Source organism: Rhinolophus hipposideros (genome assembly GCF_964194185.1).
Source record: "Rhinolophus hipposideros genome assembly, chromosome: 21".
Classification (NCBI taxonomy): Eukaryota; Metazoa; Chordata; class Mammalia; order Chiroptera; family Rhinolophidae; genus Rhinolophus; species Rhinolophus hipposideros.
The window spans coordinates 37,928,641-37,952,573 of NC_138067.1; the positions used below are offsets into that span (position 1 = coordinate 37,928,641).

General features: G+C 48.6%; 2 protein-coding genes and 1 pseudogene across 3 annotated transcripts; 1 reads left to right on the forward strand and 2 right to left on the reverse strand.

Annotated features, from left to right (window-relative positions):
• Window positions 1-6,785: 6,785 nt before the first annotated feature.
• LOC308489875 (galectin-7-like) lies at window positions 6,786-8,702 on the forward strand (the record flags this gene model as incomplete). The annotated part of the gene is made up of 3 exons (XM_081031501.1): window positions 6,786-6,952; window positions 7,726-7,927; window positions 8,589-8,702. Coding segments are annotated over 3 exons (483 nt in total), but the record flags the coding sequence as incomplete, so codon positions are not given.
• A 2,573-nt stretch (window positions 8,703-11,275) lies between these two features.
• Window positions 11,276-12,270, reverse strand: LOC308489876 (HAUS augmin-like complex subunit 2; annotated as a pseudogene). Its single transcript has one exon. The product of its transcript is annotated as an HAUS augmin-like complex subunit 2 (transcript).
• A 2,168-nt stretch (window positions 12,271-14,438) lies between these two features.
• On the reverse strand, window positions 14,439-23,885 carry LGALS4 (galectin 4). The gene is made up of 11 exons (XM_081032548.1): window positions 23,770-23,885; window positions 22,709-22,843; window positions 22,279-22,367; window positions 20,759-20,963; window positions 18,731-18,865; window positions 17,130-17,156; window positions 16,964-17,005; window positions 16,756-16,785; window positions 16,361-16,449; window positions 16,056-16,221; window positions 14,439-15,976 (listed from the first exon to the last, which is right to left on the reverse strand). The coding sequence occupies exons 2-11, from the start codon at window positions 22,751-22,753 to the stop codon at window positions 15,830-15,832; spliced, it is 975 nt and encodes a 324-aa protein (XP_080888674.1). The 5' UTR covers window positions 22,754-22,843; window positions 23,770-23,885; the 3' UTR covers window positions 14,439-15,829.
• Window positions 23,886-23,933: the final 48 nt, after the last annotated feature.

The following is a 23,933-nucleotide window of genomic DNA, read 5'->3' on the forward strand; positions in this document are numbered from 1 at the left end:
TCTACCAAAACAATCATTGCCACGTTTGGTTCCTTGATAAACTTAGTTCATTAAAGTCTCTTAAATATTTTAGGCTGCATGAGGGATTTTTCTTTGGATTAAGTTTGAAGTTTTTCCATTGCCCAATGAAGTCTCCAAGTCATAAGTTCTTGTACATTTCCTTGCTTGAATTGTAAGCATACTGTTGTTCCCTCTCCTCAGTTCCTACCTTTCTTCTCTTCCTTCCTCTACTGGACTATTGGATACTACAGCCTTTAGGTGGGTGAGCAAGCTCTTTCTCTTGGGGGTGGAGAGGCCATGGGGGCCTCAGTGGGCTGAGGGAACGTTTCTCCCCTGACGACTGGGTCCTGCTTGGAGGTAAGAGGAGCAGGTGAGGAGGGTGCTCAGCAGAGGGCTGGTCCTCAGGGCCTGGGGTGGAAAGGATAAAGAGGGCAGCAGGAAAGGAGGAGCTCAGCCCTCAGCAGGGAATAGGCATCTGTGCAGGGCCCACTGAGAGGTGCTGTACCCAGCAGGGCCAAGAGGGTAACCCCTGCGAAGGAAATACAGTGTGTCAGGATGGAAGACCAGAGCCCATTCTCTCACACTCATCAAAGGGGGTACAGATATGGAAAAGGGACAATGACCATGAACCCTGTGACCTTGAATTGGAATTAGAGGACCACATGTGAACTAATGGTTTCATGAGTTGGGTTTCATTTGGGGGTGGGGCCAGTGTCTCTATTTTTAAAAAGTTTTTATTGTATTAAAATATAAGTAACATAATACTTACCATTTTAACCATTTTTTAAAAAAGATTTTATTAGGGAAGGGGAACAGGGCTATATTGGGGAACAGTGTGTATCTCTAGGACTTTTTTTGTGGGGGGAACAGTAGTGTGTTTTTCCCAGGACTCATCAGCTCCAACCAAGTCAAGTTGTTGTCCTTTCAGTCTTAGTTGTGGAGGGCGCAGCTCAGCTCCAGGTCCAGTCACCGTTGTCAGTTGCAGGGGTGCAGCCCACTATCCCTTGGGGGAGTCGAGGAATTGAACTGGCAGCCTTGTGGTTGAGAGGACGCGCTCCAACCAACTGAGCCGTCTGGCCACCTGGGAGCTCAGTGGCAGCTCACCAACCCACTCTAGTTGAGGAGGGCGCAACTCGCATCCAACCGGCAGACCTGTTGCCCAGAGCCCGCGCTCTAACCAACTGAGACACCCGTCTGCCCACATTTTAACCATTTTTAAATGTACTACAGTTCTGTGGGACTTAGCACTTCCACATTGTTGGGCAAACATAACACCACCCATCTCCAGAACATTTTAATCTTGCCCAATTCAGTCTCTGTACCCACTAAACACTAACTCCCTATTCCCCTCCCCTAGCCCTGGCCACCCCCATTCTACTTTCTGTCTCTATGAATCTGACTACTTCAGAGACCTGTATGAATGGAATCATATAGTATTTGCCCTTCTATGACTGATGAGTATATACACGTATAAAAGAGAAATCAATACAGATGTAAATATGTGTGTGTGTGTGTTGAAGGTGGCAAAATATGCTACCTCAAAACTAGGTCCCTTTGGCACAAGGCTTATTTTGAGCTACAGGCACTTACAAAACAGCATATATAAGAAGGGCATTCCTACTTCCCCTTTCTTCCTGAACTCAGGAGATGAAAACTCCCATGTCAAAAACTCCCTCCCAGAAGGAAAGTACCAGAAGGGAGGTAACTTTCTTATCATCACATTGAGACCTAGAGAACTGTAGACAAACAGGCCTTGTTAAAATAATTCTTATCTTCCTTTAGCGTCCCCAAATATTAGTTTAGTTACTTTCCAACAATTGTTCAACTACATAGAAAAACATGTAGGCTTTGCCATTTCTCTGAGTTCTCATTCCTCCTAAGGGCTGCTGTGTCACATAAAACGTCAATAAATGAGCGTGCATTTCTCCTGTTAATCTGTCAGTTTGACAATCAGTTTAGTCCTCAGGCCTAGCTGAAATATCCTAGGAGGGTAGAGGTAAAATTTTGCCTCCCCTACAATGTACAGAAAGACACCTTTACTCATATATCACTACCTCCCGCGGGGGCCTAGGGACAGACACATGAATAGCAGTGAGCACACCTGTGCCCAGATCTCGTTGCTAAGAAAGTTAAGATTGTAACTTTCTTTACTCAAGGAACTCCTGTAGCAATAAATGGCTGTTCCAAGGCTCGGACAGGGCACGTATAAGATGTATAAGGAACAACTTACTGTGTCAAAGGAAGAAAGTGGTCTCCAAGTGCTGGGCCGTGTTGAACAGGTACATGAGCTCGCCTGCAGCACTCCCACAGGCTGAATCTGGGAAGCAAGGGTCACGCATGACAATACCGTGAATAAGAAGGAGCCATGAGTCTAAACTGATGCTGTCTTACCTTCTTAGCGCTGTTCTAATGCAAATGTCATCAACTGGATCGCTAATAAACAACAGACATTTATTTGCCAGCGTTCTGGAGGCTGGGAAGTCCAAGATCAAGGGGCTGACATATTAGGCGTCTGGCAAGAAGTGATTCCTGGCTCATAGACAGGCTTCTTCTTGCTGTGTCCTCACACGCCTGAACAGGCAAAGGAGCTCGCTAGGTCCCTTTATAAGAGCACAAATCCCATTCCTGAGGGCTCTCCTTCCATGACCTCATCTCCTTCCAAGGCCCCACCTTCTAATACCATCCCTTTGGGATTAGGTTTCAACATAGGAAATTGTGGGGACACAAACATTCAGTATATAGCAGATGCAAATAATGAACAGATAGAAACGATCAAAGTATGATGAAGAACTTGATTTTTGCATGATTTCTAAGCACGTCACTACAAAATGCTTACTAATGACAAAGGACAAATGGATAGTTTTATGATGGAGAAGCCCAGCAGGTACAACTAATCATATGATCCAAGTCAACTTCCCCAGCACTGGGACACGTGGAGGGCATGTGGGCAGCTTGACAGGCTGCACAGCGTCACTTCTGTGGTTTTGCTGCACAAAGTGCATAATCTGAATCTAACGACCGGAGATCATCAACCTGTAACCTTCCAAAATGTCCAGGACTTGAAGACAAAGGAAAACTGAGGACCGTTCCAGACTGAAGGAGGCGGAGACTAAGAAGACATGATGACAACCAATAAACGCTGGGTCTGAGCTGGATCCTCTGCTACAGGAATATTATGGATCAACAGGCAGAATGGGAATGGAGCCTGAAGATCAGGTGGCAGTGGGGGCTCAGCATTGACTTCCTGCTACTGGTGGGTGTAGGCGAATGTCCTCTTTACAGAAAATACTCATTAGAGTGTGCAGGGGTGATGAGGCTCCCTGTTGGCAACTTACTCTCATAAGGCTGTACAGTGGTACCTCGGTTTTCGAATGTAATCCGTTCCGGAAGACCGTTCGAGTTCTGAAACGCTCCAACACAGCCGACAGCTAGGCCTCAGGATCTTACACTCAGCAGAAGCCCCGGGACATGTTCGACTTCCGAGGCGTGTTCGAAAACCAGAGCATTTATTTCCGGGTTTACGTTCGTAAACCAAAATGTTCGTCAATGGAGATGTTCAAAACCCGAGGTACTACTGTATTTGCAACTAATCTGTAAATTTGCAAGTGTTTCACAATGTGAATCTTAAGCACTTTTAAATGTTCCGTACTGTTTTTAATGTAATAGAAATATCGTTAAATGAAATACACAAGTCTAAATCATGACTCAATTATATTCTTTAAGTTGGAGACACAGGTTCCTTTAGTATTTTAATATGACATAATTCTTTAAAACATTGCACATACTTAATCTATCAAAATAAATACCTTTTAAAAGTATCATAACCACTCCACTAAGATGACTATAATAAAAAAGAAAGACAATAAAAACTGTATGTAAGAATGTGGAGATGTGGGAACCCTCATATTCTGCTTGTGGGACTGGAACATTGTGCAGGTGCTGTGGGAAACGCTGTGACAGTTCAGATTAAACAGTTACCACGTGACCCAAAAATCCCACTCTTCCTTATCCGCAAGAGAAATGGTAACATATGTCCCTGCAAAAATTTATATATTAATGCTCATAAAAAGCATTATTCATAAGAGTTGAAACAGGTTATTCATTATCCAAATGTGGAAATATTCTAATTATGCAGCCACTGATGGTGGATAAACCAAATGTGGTCTATCCAAAAAACGGAATATTATTTGGCCACAAAAATATTGACAAATACTACAACATGGATGAACCTTGAAAACACTATACTAAGTGAAAGAAGCCAGACATAAAAGGTCTCACAGTGTATGATTCCATGCGAAATGTCTAGAAAAAACAAATCCTGGCTCCCCCTTCTTTCTTTTCATGGCAAATGAACTTTGTGGCTATTGAGTGGTGAGGAATGACAGGGGTGTCTTGGGACAGGTGGAGGCTGGAAGAAACTCCATTGGGGCGGTGGTTGCACAGGTCTCATTGTCAAAACGGATCAAGAATCCTGTTAAAATCTGCATGATTGATGAACGTGAAGTGTACCTTGAGAGTAAAGCGTATTGGGAAATAAATGCACGCACTACTTATTTGAAAATGAAAAACGATGCTCTAAATGTATTTCCATATTTGATATGAAGACAATTAACACAAGTGAATGAGACTCATCAAAGATGGGAATATCTGAGCTACGAGAAATGGACCAGAAATCAAACTGATAACAGAATGAGTGCAAACATTTGGCCAAACACCAAAGTCAAGTTTGGATTTGTAGGTTGGCAGATGTGAAGAAACATCCTGTCACAATGAGGAAATCAGAGAGAAGATGAGTCCCTGGGATACAGTAGCAGTACAAAATGGGACAAGAAATGGCCACCCTGATTGGTAAGAGCCATGGAGTCCGTGGTTCCGGGAATCTCTCCACCCCAAGCTGTCGGTGCTATACCCTTAAGCCCCTCTGTGCTGTTTAAAGTCCGATGACGTGCCTTGTCACACAGACCTGGGGTCCAGCCCAGGCCCTCGCGCCTTCTTGCTGAGTAGCCTTGGCTGAGAGTCTGCCCCTCTGTAAAGCTCAGTTTTCTCCTCTGCAAAACAGAGGCGCTTGTAGCCCTTGTCTAAATGTAGCTGCCCATCCTCCCTCTCCAAGGCACTTGCTTCCCCAACTGCACCACCACCTGGGGTGCCACCTGTGTGGTGAGGGGGATGGAGAGTCTAGGAGGCTTGGGGAGCAGTGGGGGCTGCGAGGCTGTAGCATGGGTATCTGCTCAGCTCCCCACCTTCCCTCTCCCCTCTCCAGAATCATCTTTCAGCATTCTCCCACACCCCCACCATACCCTTCCAATTCTAGATTCCTCTTTTTGAGACTTGGGCTATGGGGTCTGGAAATGGGCCTGGGTGGGGGGTCCCACTTTGTTCTCTTCCTTGGTCCGAGGGTTGGGGGGGTCCTAGGACACCCCCACACTCCACCCCCTTGTCTTGAAACCAGGTAGGAGAGTGGTAGTAGTTCTGGAAGACAGAAAAAGAGACAGATGTAAAGGAGAGAAACAGGACAGGAACACCTGGAAGGCAGAGTCAGACACTGGGACACAGAGACGCAGACACAGACTGACAGAGAGACTAGGGCATTCCCAGAGACAGAATAAACAAGACAGGAGTTGCAGAGATGAAGAAAGCCAGAGACCCAGGCGCCATAGGATTGCACAGCTATGTCTTTCGGCAAATGGCTTCCTCTTTCTGAGCCTCAGTTTCCCTGTCTAATGTGGGGGCGACCCATGCCCTCCCTCACGGCGGGTGTGTGCATCAGTGAGGTCTCGCATATGCTCAGCAGACCCAGAGGCTTAGTAAATGGCAGCTGTTATTTTTTCTTCCTTCTTTCGCCCATATTTACTGAGCACTTACTGTGTGCCAGGCACCGCGGCTCCAGGCACCGGGGTACAGCACCGAACATCAGGCACAAATCCTGCCCCGTAGAGCTCCCTTTCCCAGTATTGTTGTCATGGTTACCGTTATATTACAGGAGCATAGACTGGAATTTCGGTGGAGACACAACCCCAGCCCCAAGCAGCAGTTCCTAACCTGGGATAGGGGTCAGAGTTCCAGCCCCCCACTTAGTCTCCCAGGCTTCAAGTTTTCCACGACAAAATGGGCATAAGAGTTTTTCTCTGTACCAGGCAGCAGGAAGATAAGCTGGATGGATGGTGGCTTGATGAGCCTTCTCTGTTGTCGTTGTTGTTATTAAATTGTCTCTATCATTATTGATCCAAAGAAGAGAGGCAGGTCACCTGGGACCCCTCAGTGAACGCAGGAGGCTCTGGGGCCCCAGGAAGAGGGTGCTGGGCCACCCTGGCCCCAGGGACAGGGTCTGTGCCAGGTGTGGGTGGTGGGTGGGGAAAGGGGTTGGGGGTGAGTCAGTAGGGCCAGCCACGCCTGCTTTGGCTTAAGGTCCCAGCAGCCATACCCACCACCACCATTGCCAATCCCATCATCGCAGCCATGGCAGGGAGCTCTGTGAGTGTTTGGGGACCTGGGGCTTGGGAGGGTCATGGTCCCAAGGTTGCTCCAGACTAGGAGAGGGGCTGGGGCCTGGCAAAGGAGAAAGTGGGTGTTCTGGTGTGCTGTGAAGTGTTTGGGCGCTGGCTTCTGGGTGGACCTGACCTATCCTAACACTTCCAACTTTTGTAGTGCCTCCTCTTGGTTTCTTTCTCTTTGAATATTTTTCTCTTAATTCTTTGTGTCTCACTCTCCAAACGCTTCCCTGTCTCTGATTCTCTTTTCTTTTCTCTGTGCCCTTTCTTCTCTGATTCTGCTGGTTGGCAACCTGGTTGTTTTCTCCTGGGGTGGCCCATCTGTCTCTGTGGTGTCTCCCTGGTTCACTCGCCCCCACACCCCGGCTTTTGCAGAATGTGCCCCACAAGACCTCGCTGCCCGAGGGCATCAGAGTCGGAACTGTGATGAGAATTCGTGGTGTTGTCCCTGATAAAGCTGGCAGGTGAGACCTCAGTGTGATCCCATGCCCCCGAGGTAAGGGGGTGCTGGGAGCTCTCTAGGCTCATCTGAGTCCGACCTCTTACAGCTGAGATGTGAGGGCCCCAGGGTCACCTTTGCACACCAGGGGTCTTGGAATTCCCAGGCCATTTCCAACCTTCTGGAACCTGAGGTCTTCACAACTTCGTCTCCTGTGGAGCTGGGGTCCCTAAGAATCTGGGGATACCAGGGCAATGTCAGGGTTCCTATCTATAGTCCTATGACTTCCAGATTGAGTCCCCAGGAACTGTGGAAATACGTCTTGTGATCTGGAGGTGTCCTGGGCACCTGGAAGGCCTAAGCAATCACTCCTATGACTTCCTGGGTCTGGGAACTTCAAGGTTCCTGGGAATAGAGTACCTGTAAATCTTGGGATCCTTGGTATTGTTCTCAGCCCTCTGGCATTTGGGGGTGCCCTGGGAATCCAGAGTGCCCTGGCCATCAGCACCAGACTCCTTGTCGAGTCCCAGGCTGTGGAAACAGCACCCAGGTCATAATATAGTGATCCTTGCTAGGTGGAAGGTGTCCAGGCGTTCAATAAGTGTTCGGCCACCCTACCATTGGCTCCCTGGCCATCATCCACAACCTCTTTGTGGTGTGTGACATACTAGTTTCCTGTAATTTGGGAGTGTTCTGGCGTGGTGAGTCCCAATCCATTAGCTCTTGACCTTGCTCTGGGTGGTTCATGGCTCTTGACCTGTATTGCATGCCACCCCTCCCCCATCTCCCTTTTACCAGGTTTCATGTAAACCTGCTGTGCAGTGAGGAAAAGGATGCCGACGCGGCTTTGCATTTCAACCCCCGGCTGGACCAGTCCGTGGTGGTCTTCAACACCAAGGAACAGGGCACCTGGGGCAAGGAGGAGCGTGGCCATGGCATTCCCTTCCAGCGTGGGCAGCCCTTCGACGTGCTCCTCATCTCCACCAAGGAAGGCTTCAAGGTGAGTCTCTGCCACACGTGTGGGCGCCATGAACCCGGTCACTCCTGTCGTTGGAGGCCAGCAAGGCCCTGGTGGAGGTGGGGAGCAAAGGCGTGGCCAGGGCTGGGCAGTTGTCCCCAGTCCCTCTCACTCCCGTGGCGCAACCCCACTGGTGTGAGAGGGCAAGTGTGTGCAGGGCAGGGACAGAGCCAGTAAGAGCCAAGTGCCCAGAGGGTGGGGGTCCTAGCGGAGAGGCGTGGCCCCGACTTCCACCCAGGACCCTACTCCCTGTTCAGTGCCACCTGAGGGCGGGGCTCTGCGGCAGAGGCAAGGATGCACTGGGAGTCAGGGCTCAGAAACAGTGCGAGCGGGAGCGGCCTCTGCAGACCCTCCACCACCCAGCCGTTCGCCCCTTTAAATCTGCGCGTCCGGAGTGAGGCAGTGGACGCCGCGTTCGTGGTAACAACATCTACCGCAAACACTTACAAAGCGCTCCTGTGCCAACAGTCAACTCATTGCATCCTCAGGACAAGGGCTTAGATGAACATTCGGCGGTTTTCCCACTGGGGACGTGGGGCCCGGCGGGTGACGTGGTTGCCCAGTCACACCGCGCGGGTTCGAGTCGGGAAGGAGCCCCGCAGTGGCCTCGGCCACGTTAAGCACCGACCCCTCGGCCCTGCAGGTGGTGGTCGGAGACTCGGAATTCCACAACTTCCACTACCGCATCCAGCCCGAGCGCGTGCGCGTGATGGAGGTGGGCGGCGACCTGCAGCTGGAGTCTGTGAAGATCTTCTGAGCCGGCGCGGGGACAGAGTCCCGGGTCTGGGTGGCAAATAAAGTCATAGCTCTGGGCACCTCCTCTGTGTCTCTGTCTCCTTCATGTAGACGAGGAAAGCACTTCAGAGAGGGTTGGACACTGACTCGGGTCACACAGCAATTCTGTGGCCGCGGGCGTGTCGGGGCCTCAATCAGCGAGGCAGCTCCTTGTCTGCACGGCTTGGGCTGGTGCTCCTGCAGCACTTTGCAAAGCATCAGGTGGTCATGCTGTTGGGGTGATCTGGTGGCGTTAGGGGGGCTCAAGCCCGATCTGGGTGCCCCCTCAGCGGATCTAACCGAGCTCCACACCCGTCCATCTGCAAACAGGGGGCCGAGGCCCCACACGACTGGCCCCTTGGAGACCCCAACGTCGCGGACACGGGGCCTGAGATCTCTCAGACCCTCGCGCCGTCCCTCTCGTTCCCACCTCTCCGGGCTCCCCTGACCTCGCTTTGCCTGGAGACGCTCGGGCGGGGCCGGGCTGGGGAGCAGATCCGGGTGTCGCCCGCCTCCCATCTGTCCCCGAGTCCGGATAGGCCCCCGCCCGTGTGCGCCCCGAGGCAGAGGCGCACCGAAGAGGCAGGTGCCCTGCAGCCGGATCGGGGACGCGAAGAGCCGGGCTGCTCTGTCCCCGCTGCGCTGATGTGACCAAAGCCCACAATTCTTCCCCTCGGCTTCCCCGAGTGTTTCTGGAGAGGAACGGGAGCGGGCGCTGTGGGACAGACGCCCAGTTTACCCCCGACCGCCAGGTGGTGATTATCAGGTGTCAGGGGGCTTGCCCGTCGCCACCAAGCGGCCGGGGTGGGGGGTGGGGGGAGCCAGGACCACGCGAGCACCCCGAGCCCCGCACCCTCCGCGAGGCGCTCGGATCGGCGTGTGTCTGAGCTGTGGGATGGAGCCCGGGCGGTGGCAGCGTGCTAGCCCCACACCTTGGGTGGGTCCCGCGTCCCGGGAAAGTCCTGGCCCCGCCCCGGCGGGATGTGACAGGGCCTGCAGGCCAGGAACCCGCGTACTTGGTGACATACCTGCTTCCTTCCCTGAGGCGGCTGCCGACTAGCAGGGCGAGTGCGGACTTAACAGGAAACCAACGCCGGGCGGTGAGAAGCTAGGCCCCGCGCGGAGCCGCGGCTGAGCCTTTTCAGGACCCGTGTGGCTGCTCCTGGAGCCTCCCCACCCCATGCCCGGCCCTTGAGAGTACATCTTTGGGTGGGCTGTGGAACGAGGGTGCTAAGCCCAAAATAAAAAGCCATAAAATAAGGCAACAAACGTTTGAGATCACAGAATTGTAACTGGGGGCATAGATCCAAGCAGAAACCCCAATGGTGTCCCGATTTCAGAGTGAAGACAAAGGGTTTTTATGAGAAAACGGAAGGGAAATAGTTACATGAGTAGAAAAAAGGAATTTAGGTTGGTGCTAGCACGAGAAGTTAATCTTTAGCTATACATTCGTGGCTGGTTAGTAATTCTACAGAACGTCATAGTTATCTGTCTTCATGGTCAGGAGATCTGGTTTCCTGTTAGCTTTGCAAACAGGTGTGTTTGGAAGACGTTGCTGATCTGGCCCAGTCCAAAGGTAATTTTGCCCGGTTCAAACATTCCAAAGGTTCTGGGAGTAAGACATGCAAGGCAGCTCCTCTGGAAGGGCTGCTGTGGCTCCATTTTAAAAACGCCCACTTATGTCAACTTTTCACAAGGGGTCACCGCTCCCAGTGGAAAACCCAAGAAAGTTTGAATTCCCCTGGTCGTTGAATGACTTGGTTTTCACTTTTATTTGCCTTTGTCAAGTATATATATATAAATTTCTGTAAAGATAACATGTACATATGGTACAAATTTCAAAAGTATGTAGTAGAAAGTAGAATTATTGGCACAGGTGGTAAACGTGATTGGGAGGTCCTCAGATCAGCTGGTAGCGATCTAGGGTATTAATTTCTTTTTCTTTCTTTCTTTCTTTCTTTCTTTCTTTCTTTCTTTCTTTCTCTCTCTCTCTCTCTCTCTCTCTCTCTCTCTCTCTCTCTCTCGCTCTCTTTCTTTCTTTTTCTTTCTTGTTAGAAATTAGAGATTTATTTTTTATCCTGAAAAAGATATAATAAACAAAATACAAAAATAAAACCAAAACAACCAGGTATATCAATATTTGTGACATGATATGTGACTATATATATATATATATATATATATATATATATATATATATATACATGAAACCACACGAAGAAAAAAAGCATAGGAAAGCATTTAAAACCAAGGCTAGATTTGGACAGATTTCTGATGAAATACAACTAAAAGTTTTGCTTAAGTGTTTAGGCAATGTTTAAGATATTATTACCACTCTTCAATATCCCATTTGCAAACGTCAGTAAAATCGGCTTCAAAACATGATCTCTGGTTGTTTTAGTGGGACATTTTTGGCAATGATCCTGCTTTTTTATGAACAACTACTTTACTCATCCACCGTGTTGGGAGGTCTTCTTGGGTTAAGGAGTGTGATGAACACAAGGCTCGGAGAACCCGTCTTTATGAAGATCATTTTCATCAGCTAATATTGTGGCGCTACAAGAGGAAAGTTCCTGTTGTTGTTCTCAACACTTGGGGTATATTTTCTGCCAGTGCTCGTAGTCACCAAAATATTCATCTTTGCTAAAGCTTTGCTCATTTTCTTTAGATTTGCATCTAAATGAGGGATATTTTTAATTGTTTCAAGATGGGTTTCTAATCTCTCAGTGAAAGTCACTGCCAACTTCAGCAAATGTGCCACGTATCTGTGATTAAGCAGATTCAGGAGGCAGGTTTTCCTGGTACGTAGGTTTCAATAGTCTTTGCCTAAGGGACCTCTTTTAGCACTGCTCCCAAATGATTATTCTTACTTTGCAGAATATGATACTTCATCCAAAAAGGTAGCATGAACAGCATCAGCTGTATCTTTTTCTAGTCTTAGAAGTTCAATTTCCAGGTTTTTTTCCTTGATTTCAGCTTGAATATTTGTGATGTGCTGTAGCCTGGAGAAGTTCACAAAGCAAGAAGCTGATGTCTTAGATAATATTTAACATCTCGTGAGTGACCAACACCGATGCTACAAAATGGCTTAGCTGTGGCCCAGCAGCGTTTGGCGCAGACGCCGGGTTCCCCAGGTTCACGGCCTCCATGGCTGAGACGCACCTCCCCGGGTGGCCTAGGTATTAATTTCTTGATTTACACCGTTGCCTCACAGTGGAAGTGAGGGAGAATGTTCTTGTTTGTAGAAAATAAACAAAAATATATTTGAAGATGATTAGGAAGCATGTTGGCAACCAATGGGTGTAGGCAAAAAATGTACTGTACTGACAACTTTCTGTCATGTATATATGTACACACACACACATTTATACAAAAGAAAGTCCTCCTTTATGAGAGTAAACTATTACCCATGTCTTCATTTCGTATGTATCTTTCCAAAAATCTCAGTGCACTTCTAAGCACGTGCATATGTAGTTTCTTTCCCCTCGTTGCACAAAGAGTGGCATCTTCCACCCGCTGACCTTGTTTATGCCACTTAGCTGTAAATATGTGTCCAACTTCATTCACTTTGCTGGCTGCTCGGGGCTCCCTCACAAGGAGGAACATAATGAATGTCCCTTGAGTCCTCGTGGATGTCTGGAGGTGTCACACCACCCACTAAAACCAAACGATACTGCAGTGAGTGTCCTTGGATTTACGTCAGCCAGTAGCTTTGTACCGTTTTTTAATAATCTCCATTCAGATTATAAAATGCGTGCATACTTAATGCAGGATTTTGAATAAGAAAATTAAAATCACCCACCATTTCACCATTCTGAAAGAATCACTCTTACTACATTAGTGTGTTTCCTTCTAGTCTTTTTTCTATAATAATTTATACTATATTTTGGGGAAAATCGGGGTTCATATTATATGTATATGTATGTATACATGTATGTCTCCATAGCTAACGTTTTCTGAGTCCCTGCTATGTGTAGTCACTGCACTAGCCATTCTTTCTATCCTTAAAATGACCCTCTGAAGTAGCTACTGTTATTATTCCTATTTTGCAAATGAAACGTCTGAAGCGCAAGAAGGGTAAGTGATCTGTTCAAGGTCACGCATCACATAGACGGCGGAACAGACGCCAGAATCAGGTGAACATGATCCCATAGCTTGAGGTCTAAACCCCTGGGAAACGGTGGTTTATTTTTTTTGTTGTTTAATATCAACTTTATTGAGGTGTAATGTAATACAATACAATCTACTCCTTCTAAGGTTCCATGAATTTTGACAAATCCATACGGTTGGTGCCCAGCACCACAGTCAGGCACGGGACCTTTCCATCACCCTTGCCCAAGCACACCCTTGGCACCTGGCCGTGACTGATATGTCTGTCATCACAAAGTAGGTTTTCCTGCTCTAAAATTTCGTGTAAAAGTAGGGTCTTTTCTGCCTGGCTCCTTTTTCTCAGCCTAATGTTTTTGAGGTTCATTCATGCACTTGCACATACTAGTAACGCTTTCCTTTCTGAGTAGAAGTCCATCAGGTGACTACCAGTTTGCTTATGCATTCACCTGTCAATGGAGCTGGTGATCATGAATTAAGATGGTATGAACAAATCATTGTGTGGGCGTATGTTTTGGCTTGTTTAGGGTAAGTACCCAGGAGCTGAGTTGCTGGTTCATGTGATCAGTGTATGCTTAACTTTATAAGGAACTGCCAAACTGTTTTCCAGCGTGATGGAACCATTCTACTGTCCACCTACAGTGTCTGAACGTTACATCACACCCTCACCAACAGGTAGTATTATCAGGTTTCTACTTGTTTGTTCATTTTAACTTTAACCATTGCAGTGAATGTGTATTGGTAACTCATTGTGGTTTTAATTTGCATTTTCCTGTAGTACTGATGCTTAGTGGCCATTTGTATATTCTCTTTGTGAATTGTCTGTTCAAAGCTTTTGTGTAGTCGCACAACAGCCTAGCCCACTGTCCCTCCATGTCTTTCCTTAAGGAAAGAAAAGTCTGTGAGGTTGTGCCTTTCTGGGACTCTGTTCCATCCTTGTGTTTACACTTTATATCTCTCTGTCTGATCCCCAAAAGATGGTTTGCAGCCAAAGCGGGTAAGATATCTCACGGGAGATACAACCTAAGCCAGGTGGAACCGAGTGGGGACCCCCAATGAGCTGCCTTAGACAAATATGGGAAAGGGCCTTGCCTCCCCTTCCCCCTGCATGGGAAAGTCTGTTGCTGGCTCTGGCTTTTCCCTTACACCTGTTTGTGAGAGAAGTCATGAGGACAATAAAGATTAATTCTCTCCACTTATCTCAACGGAGCTGTTACAATATGAGAGACTTGACCCTGAGAAGGTACAGACCTTAGGTAAGACATCATGGGACCTTGTGCTTCGGCTGTTTACAGACAAAGGATGATTGGAATAAACATTTTTCTGCTATGATGTAGGAGTCTTACAGACCGTGTAAGAAACGTGTTAATTTCTTGTATTTGTATACCTATCAATAAAAACCTTCAGTCCGCCTTATTCTAGGCTCCAGTCCTCTGAGACTGAGAGACCCCTGGCCTTCTGAGAGATTTAACTGCATTAAGTCTCTGTTTGTTTCTTTCTTGAAAACTTAACCCAAACCGCCCCTTCTCGCCTCCTCACTGCCCTTATTGCGTGGGACGTGACACTTTTGCCCATTTTTCATTGAATTGTTTCTTTTCTTATTATTGAGTTAGAAGAGTTCTTTATATTTTCTGGATATAGGCCTTTGCCAAATATATGTATTGTGAATATTTTCTCCTAATCTGTGGTTAGCCTTTTCATTTTATTACCAGTGTCTTTCTCAGAGCAGAAGTCTTTAATTATGATGAAGGGCACTTTATCCACTGTATCTATTATGGCTTATGCTTTTATGTTCTATTTAAGAAATCTTTGCCTACCTAAGGTCACAAAAGTTATCTCTTGTGCTTCTTTTTCCTAGCTGTTTTTATAGTTCTCTCATTTGTTTAGGCAAATGATCTGTTTTAATTTGTGTGCATAGTGTAAAGTAAGGGTTACTTTCATTTAATTTCATTTCTTACCATATGGACTTCCAATTACTTTGGCATCATTTTTGGAAATGGCTGTCTTTTCCCTCATTGAGTTACCCTGATAGTTTTTTTGTCAATAACAAATTGACCATGTGTGTGTGGTTTTATTTCTGGAGTGTCTCTTCTGATTTAATGATTTATGTGTCTCTCCTTATGCCAATACCATATTTTTGATTACTGGAGCTTTATAGTAAGTCTTGAAATCATGTAGTGTACGTATTCTAACTTCGAGGCAGCTGAATGGTTCAGTTGATTAGAGCCGAGCTCTCAACAACAAGGTTGCTGCTTCAATTCCCACATGGGATGGTGGGCTGCGCCCCCTGCAACTAAAGATTGAAAATGGCGACTGGACTTGGAGCTGAGCTGCGCCCTCCACCACTAAATTGAAGGACAGTGACTTGGAGCTGATGGGCCCTGGAGAAAACACACTGTTCCCCAATATTCCCCAATAAAATTTTTAAAAAAGTATTCTAACTTCAAAATTGTTTTGACTACTCTAGGTCTTCTTCATTTTCACATAAATTGCAATGAATAGTTATATGAAAGTTTTGTTAATGTTCTATGGAGAAAAACACCATTTTCTGTTTTTTTAGTCAGTTTAGATCATTCCTGACTTTCTAGGAATTTGTTCTCCTCATCTAAGTTGTCTAATTTGTTGGCTTAAATGTGTTCATAATACTCCCTTGTAATCTTTATGTTTTCTGCAGAGTCATTAGTGGCGCTCCCTCCTTCAGTCTTGATTGGGGATGATAATGATTGTTGCGAGGAGTGAAAGCGTGGATACACGTAGGCGCTGAGGTCACTGTCTGGGGGGGGGGGTACCGCGATTCATTACGGTGGAAGGATGGATAGAGAGGTGCTTGGATGGCTGAATGGACCGTGTATGATTGAACCAAGGCAGGAAGGAACTGTGCGGGAGGTGAATGGAGTCACAGATACGCGTGAGACACCTTCAGACAGTGTATTAGAGGCCTAGAAGGGAATCCTATGGGATCTTGATTTCTGTGCTCCCGGGGGTTATGGTCCCAGGAATAGATCAGATCTGGACGTAGGACAAGGTGACATCACCCTGGATCTCCAGCAGGTCCACCCTCTGGTAGGCCGAAAGGCGATGGGAGAAGTCGAAGAGGTGCTGGCCGTTGGCGTAAACCTTGAAGCGATCCATGCCACAGCGGATGGACAGCTATAGGGACAGGGGTGGGCATGAGGCCAGGGCCGGGACGGAGGCTTTGGAGGAATGGCGGAAAGAGACCCAGACTCACCTCAAAGAACAGGCCACAACCAAAGGGGTTGTAGGAGAGCTTCCTCTCCTCGGACCCCCAGGAGCCATTCAGGTAGCTGTTCCGAACTACGGCATTTTCATCCATGCGGGGGTTAATGTGCAGAGCCAGGTCTCCTGTGGATCCCACCTTGAAGTTGATGGCAAAGCTGGGGACAGAGCAGAAGATGGGAGTCAACCAGGGTGATAGCACCTGGTTCCCCAAGGAAGGAAGGGGCTGGGGACTGGACTCCTGCGTCTGAGAAAGGAGGGGGACTGGGGATCCCCGCCTCAGTCTCAGTTCTGTACCTCTTGCCTGTGGGGGGTACATAGCCCTTGATTATGATGGTTTTTCGGGCTGTAAGGCCCCCTTGCAGTCTTCCCACAAATGGCACGGGCTGTGGAAAGAGAACATGGGGTCCCATCATGTCTCAGGTCACCAAATATCATATAAAATATAAAATCAGGAACAAATTTTCAGAGAGGGGCCCCTATACTTCTTGGGAAATGCCCCCAATCCCTGTCCCCTTCCCCACCCTGACACCAACCCCACCCTCTTCTCACTTCCCACTCCACATGCCCTCTGCCCACTCTTTCCTACCCTTCCAGGGCTCCCTGTGGATTGGGCCTCCTAGCCACCATCAGTGCCCACTTCCCCACAAGTCGCCCACCACAGAGCCCTCAACTCCTGCAGGATGCCTTACCGGGTTGAAGGTTGGGGGTCCCTGCATGGTCTGTGAAGGGAGGAAGAAGAGATATTATTCTATAATATTTGACAAATATTTATGGCACATCTACTACATGCAGGTGTGTCTCTAGGTGCTAGATTACTTCCACTGAAGATCGAGCCTCTATGATGCTCCCAATTCTCACCACCCCTCCACCAGATAGCCACACAGTCTTCCCACTTACAGGCAGGTTACTCGGCGGCGGTTGGCAGGACCCTCCGGGACCCTATATGGATAGACAGAAGGCAGGAATGGTGAGGGGGACTAGGGTCCTTTGGTTGTCCGAGAACTCCTCAGTCGCCAAACCTCCACCTCAAGAGGAAATTCATCACCCAACAGCAGGTACTTACTGGGTATGCCGGGATAACCATGGGTGTCTATGGGCACAGAGAGAGAGGGACACAATGAGAGGCACCCAAAACTAAAGACTAGAGTGTGTCAAGGATGCCTGTCCCGGGGCAGGCAACCACCACCATCCAAGGGAATTCTGGGATCAAAGGGTGGCACCCAGATGGCTCATTAATGGAGAGGGACTCGCTATGTTCAGGGAGCTCCAGGGGGCAGTGAATCTCATTCCAGCCCTTTGGACAAGGCTGATAAATTCTGGTCTTGTACCCTTCCCTATTCTGGCTTTCTGCTGTCCCAGGACCCTCATCAGCCCCTCTCTGTCCCCCTCAACTCAGAAGCTGCATGATAAAGTGTACATGATACCCCTGTTCGCCTCATCCCCAACCACCATGTACCCCTCCCTCCACGTGCCCACCACTGGGGCAATGAGGAGTCCTTGGACCCAGCCAACTTCCTATCTCTCTCACTTGTCTGTCTCCGTCTCTTTCAGTCTGTGCGTGTCTCTCTCCTTCTATTTCTCAGTTTCTGTCTCCATGTCTCTGGTGCTCTCTCTCACCCACACCTTCTCACAGGTGGTTCCTCCTACCTGGAACACCTTCCCCTTCCCTTGTTTACTTTTATTCACTCTCTCTTTCTCTCTGTTTCCCCCTCTTTCTAGTGAAGTCCTTTCTGCCTTGACTCCCATTTTATGTCAGCTATTCTGAAGGCCCTTTAAAAATAGGTTTATTGTTGTTTTTCTTTTTAAAATGCATTGATGAAGCATGATAGATAAATGAAGCACAGAGGTCCTCGGCTGTCTTACGGATGAAGACATTTCCAATGTTTCCTCATCCAGTAGGGAGAGGAGCAGTCTGAGCACAGACCCCATGGCTCTGCCATTTACTGGCTTCATGACCTTGGGCAAGTTACTTAAACTCTTTGTGCCTCAGTCCCCATATCTGTAAAATGGGTCTCATGCTCATCAGAGCACCTTTTCCTTGGAAGTGCTGGGGGGCTTACAGGTTGGGAGTGTGGAGCCCTCGGCTGAAAAACAAGAGTCTGGAGTTTGGGCTTCCCTGAGTAGTTCCAGTGCATGTGTTCTGGTGACCATTGTTTATTGTAGACCTGGGAGTGGGATTTCTAAGTGGTTGGCTGCACGTTTGTTCAGCTTTCACAGATGATGTCCAGTACTTTTCCAAGGAACGTTGAACGTGGATCAGTCTACAGCCTCTCTGACTACTGTGGGCCTTTCTCATTGTAGCTCTTCTGGTGGGTGTAGGGGTAACTAGGTGACTAATGATGTTAGGGAACGTCTCATGAACTTGTTTGCTATTTCTGTGGTTTTTGTTCCTCCTTATCTTCATTTCCTGATTCAACTTACATACCTCCTCCTCCAGGAATCCCATCCTTATGACACCCCAAAGCTCCTGTATGTCTCCCATCCTGGCGCTGACCACTTGCGGCCAACAACATCTGGTGACATAGTAGACTGTCTCAATCACCCCTAGGTCCATGGCATCACCCAGCCAAAGGACTGGCACAGAGCAGGTGCTCAGGAAATTAACAAATGTAGGAATGAATTAATTAAAGAAGGAAGTAAATAAGAAAGGGAGATCCCACACACCTGGTTTGGGGCAGGTCGGCCTCCGATGAAGTTGATTGATTGAAGCTCCAGGTCCCCGTCCACTTGCAGGTGGGTGACCATCTGCAGGGGGATCCGGTGCCCAAACTCATAGAATGGATTTCCATTTACCACCACCTGGAGGGCAGGGTAGAGTCAGATCAGCACCCATGACCTGGGAAAGGTAGAGACAGGAAGCAGGGTACAGGGATCTTTTAAACTTGGGTTCAAAATCTTGGGGGTGAGCTGGGACAGCCTCAGAGTCAGGAACCTTTGCGTCCATAGGTCAGAGGTCAAACAGGGGTCAAAATCAGCTCACAGAGTGGTGGATGGGAGAAAACAGAGAATTTAGGCTAGGGATGGAAATCAGGAGAGAACAGAGTCTGAGTCCTGATTTTGGCACGAAATTGCTGAATTTGAAGTCTAGTTTTGACATGTCTTGGCTGTGTGACCTCAGGTAAATCACTTCACCTCTCTGAGCTCTTGTTTCCTCATGTGTAAAATGAGGGCTCGCTCTGGGATTGTTGAGCAGATTAAAACCCAGCAAGGCATATGAGAGGCACTAGGGAAATTCTGTGGAGAGCCTTGCCTTGTGATCATATCTCTGCACTTTAAGTCATCACGGTTCTAGTTACAGTGCTAAGCGAAGGCCCAGAGCCAGCTCCACAGGACGGCCTGCTTCCTCCATGCTAAGCGCTTTACATGCTGATATCAACATGGTGATTCTCTCAACAGCTCCATGAAGCAGGACAAGGGATTGTCCCTATTGTTCGAGAAAGCGGAAGCTCCAGGGGGTAGAGTGACCAACCCAAGGTCACACACTGGGGAGTGGCAAAGCCCAGACTCAAACCCTGATCTATCCAACCTCAAACCATGATGTTAACCACCAGTGATGAGGTAAGAAATCTGGTGCCCATTGGAGGGCAAGTAAAGTCCAAGTAGGTTGTCCAGCCCCGCAATTCCCTTCTAGGAGACTCCTCGCATGGGTTATGTGGGATGTCTGTGCCCAGGATGTCCAGGGCCGTGTCATATGGGGAGCAGGGACAAAGTGAACTCAGCAGGGATGCTGAGAGTCCTACATAACCATCAGAAGGCACAGAGCAGGTGTGACAGGGCAACACGGGGGCTCTGACACACAAACGATGAGTGAGAAAAGCAGAAGGAACAGCGCAGCTCTGAGTACATGTGTCCTTAAGAAAAGCAAAGGCACAGAAACAGATCTAGGCTAAGAGAATCCAGGATAAAGGCCACCCTGGGGACAAGGGGACTGGGAGGGACATGAGGAGGCTTCCAGGGTTGGAGGAGTTCTGTTTCAGAACCTCGGGGCCGGTTACACAGATGTGTTTGTTCTCTTTGTGAAAAAATGTGAGCTGCGTACATATGCACGTTTCTGTACCTGGGTCACACTTCAATAACACACACAGAAATACTTGCACAATAGTAATCAGTCACGATGTGTGGGTTTCGTTTTGATCCTGATTCAAACAAGCTGCAGAAAACAGCAAACAAGGCATTTATGAAACGACTGAACACTGACTGGATATGCGCCGACACTAAAGAAGGACTGTCAGTTTTTTAGGTGTGAGAATGGTATTGTGACTGTGTTTATAAAAACTAAATGAAATTTATCATACCTGGGATTTGCTTTTACGTAATATGAGGGAAAGTGTGAGGTAAGGATGAAAGCTTTCATCCTGTTGCCGCTGGCCAAAGAGCTGAAGCGTTCACTGTACCCTGTGCTTCCTTTCGTGTGTGTGTGTGTGTGTGTGTGTGTGTTTCGAGTTCTCTGTAAAAGCAAAACTATACATTTCACAAGCACCCAAAGGAACAAGGGGATACACATTAAACCTGTAAGAAGCCACTCCGCAGTGGAAGAATGGGGATGAGAAAAAGAGATAAAAGATAAAATTTTTAATAGGCAGTAAAGAAGAAAAAGAAAAAAGCGAGGCAGGAGGGGAGTAAGGAGGGGAAGAGAGGAAAAAAAGAGAGTGAGGAGGGCGGGAGGAGGGAGGCCCCGCCCCCAGCTCCGACCTTGTAGTGCTCCGCTAGGACCATGAACACCAGCTCGAAGGGGGAGCCCTTGCTGAAGGGCATGCTCCTTTTCCTCTCCTCCTTGCCCCACTGGCCGCCCTGTTGCGAGTTGAAGACCACCTTGTCCAAGCCATCAAAGCGGGGATTGAAGTGGAAGGCGATGTCCGCCCCGGGGCTCTGTCCCACCACGAAGTTCACAGAGAATCTGGCGGGAATCCAAGGGCTGTTACCGTGGCCCCACTTGCAAGTCCAGGGAAGCCGGCTGTGTCCCACCCTGTTCCAAGTTCTCTGACAGGGGGACCTTGACTCTGTTGACCCAAGACTGAAGGGGGAGGTCTTGCCCCTGAATTCCAGCCGGCAGATAACCAATACCAGCCCTTCACTCAATCCCTTTCCTTACTAGACCCCTCCCTATCTCCTCCAACTTCCAACAGGACTGCCACTGGGACTTCTGCATTTCACCCTTGGTCACCATGGGCCAGGCACTGTCCTAAGATGTAGGGTTCCTACATCTCTCAGTTCAGGTTTCCCTGCTCCCTCCCTGGTCATTCCCCACATACACCCTGTGAACATCCAAGTCAGAGCACTTCCCCTTATGCCAGCACCCCCAAAGTTATTCCATGAGGCAGGCACACACCTGTCTCAGGGCCTTTGTACTGGCTGTTCTTTCTGCCTGGATTACCCTTTCCTCAGATACACCCCAGGCTTCCTCTCTCAGCCTCCTTCAGGTCTTTGCTGAAATGTTCCCTTCCTAGGGAAAACTTCCCTGGCCACCCAATTTAAAGGGAGAATGACATGCCCCTCCCACTCACATCCACTACCCATCTCCCTTTCCTCCTTATCTATCTCCATAGCACTTATCACTATTTGATATATTTCGTTTATTTATTCTTTATCTTTCTCCTCTACTAGGATGTCATCTCCATGAGGGCAGTGACCTTTGTACTGTTGACTGCTCTGTCCCCAGTGCCCAGGCAGAAAGTGGGTACTCAATAAGCAAAGAAACAATAAACAAAGAAGCAATAATCCTGTGAGGTCAGTTCAATTAGTATCATCATTTTAAGGCCATAAAAAAAAAAGCAGGACTTCTTTCAGTGCTTACACTCCAGTCCTGCATCTTTTACACACTGAATCCTTAAAGCAACCCCATTTTACAGATGGGAAACTAAAGCACAGAGTGGTACAGTAGCTTTCCCAATCACACCGCTGGTAAGTGACAGAGCTGGCCCAGCTCTGGGCCTGTGATCTTCATTCCTGCTATCACACCCATCACTGCCAATGTAATGGCCCAGGTCTGGGGCCGCCTCTCATGGTGAGCCTCCCTAACCCTTCCCAGTCCCCAAAGCTCCCCTCCTGATCTGATCACCAAGCCCTGGACTCCCTAGACCAGGGCTGGTCTTTGGCCACTGGGTGTGGCGGCATAAGCCCCTCCCCAACCAGGGTGGAGGAAGGGAAGAGGCCAGAAGCCCCCTGTTTATGGGCCCTGGCCCAGCCCAGCGTGGCCTGGGGGAGGGTCTTACCTCTGCATGTGCTCGCTAGCTACTCCTTGGATGTAAATGGACATTCCGACGCAGAGCCCGCCAGGGATGGGCTTGTTGTAGGGCAGAGTCTGTAGAAAGGGCCAGGTGAACAGCCTCGAAGGCCATCCACCTATTGCAGCCTTTACCCCTCATCGAGAAGCCCGCCTCCCCCAACTCCCTTAAGCAAGGGAGAGGAAACTAAGAAGGTGAGGGATTGGTGTGAAGATGAAGAGGGCTGCGAGTGAGATAGGGACATGAATAGCCTGAGGGACATGGTGGGAGAAAATCCAGCCTCAGGGTCAGTATTGGATAAATCAGATCCCGGGGTCAGTTGGACACCTCTGAGGTTCAGGGTGAGAGTAAATTGGCGTGTGGGGGTCAGGGGGGAGCTCAGCCATGGCCTGGGTTAAAGCCTGGGTGGGTATCTCACCGGGTTGTAGGTGGGCTGGTAGCCAGGTGCTGGAACATAGGCCATCTTGAGAGGCTGGGCTGGTGGCTGATCCTGTGAGAAGAGCTGAAGGAGTGGGGAATGATGACAGATGGCGGTGGTGGCTTGCTCTTATACCTGAGGATAAGGGAGTGGCCGGCAGGTCAGGGTCCACGGGGATCCTCTTTCTGGTCATCCCAGGCTCATGTCTGCTGCTAAGGCAGCCTCTGGTCCCCCTTCTCTCACCAGCCTGAGTGGTAACCAGCCAGAACCCAGATCGTCTGGGCCAGGCCTGGGGGACTCAGGTCAGGGACCCCTCCTCTAGGTCCTTCTGCAAAGAGGAAGTGCTAGTGAACTTCGGCTCTGCCAGCGCCTTATCAGAATCCATAAAACCCAGCCCAAACCTTTGTTAGCAGACGGAGGGTGAGGCCAGGGGGGTTGGGCGGCAGGGCAGAGCTGCAGGAGTAGCCCAGGACAGGTGGACAATGGAAGCAAGTGAAAGCAGGGAGGGACAGGGTGCTTGACACTTCAGGAACTGTGAAAGGACCAAAATTGTGTGCCTACTACATGCCTTTACCATGACTTTCTATTGTGTACATAGTGTTTAGATCACTGACTTCGGCAGTAAGAGGTTCTGGGTTTAAATCCTGCCTTTGCCACTTCCTGGTATCAGTGCCTTAACCTCAATTTGCCCATCTATGAAATGGGAATATTAAAAATATCAACCTCATAGGGTCCTCGAAATGAATCACTAAGTTAATAAATTCTCAGAACAGGACTTGGCGTATAGAAGGCACTGAATTAATGCTTGGTCTCTTGTACTCATTCCAAACATGTATCTAGGATGGTGGAATTTTATGTGGGTGAGAAAACGCAAAGCTTAAAGAAATGAGGCAGTTGGCCAGAGACTGGATAGCAATGGAACCCTAGCCAGACTCTAGCACCAGATCCCACTACGCAGTGAGTGGGGACCAGGCAGAGCGAACACCACCCTCAAGCCTGGAGCAGGCGGAGAACCATCTGTAGCCTTTCAGCCCAGAAGGAGCCATGTGACTTTTGCTTACTCCATCCCTGCCGTACTATTTGCCATGGTCTGTCCGCTGCCAGCTCTCAATGGTCATCACTTTTGTGGCTCCCATTCCCATTGGTCAAAGCTCTCTCCCCAACCTTTAGCACTTCGGTCCTTGGAGCCTCCCAGGCATTTTAGCCCCTTTCCACCTCTCTTCTC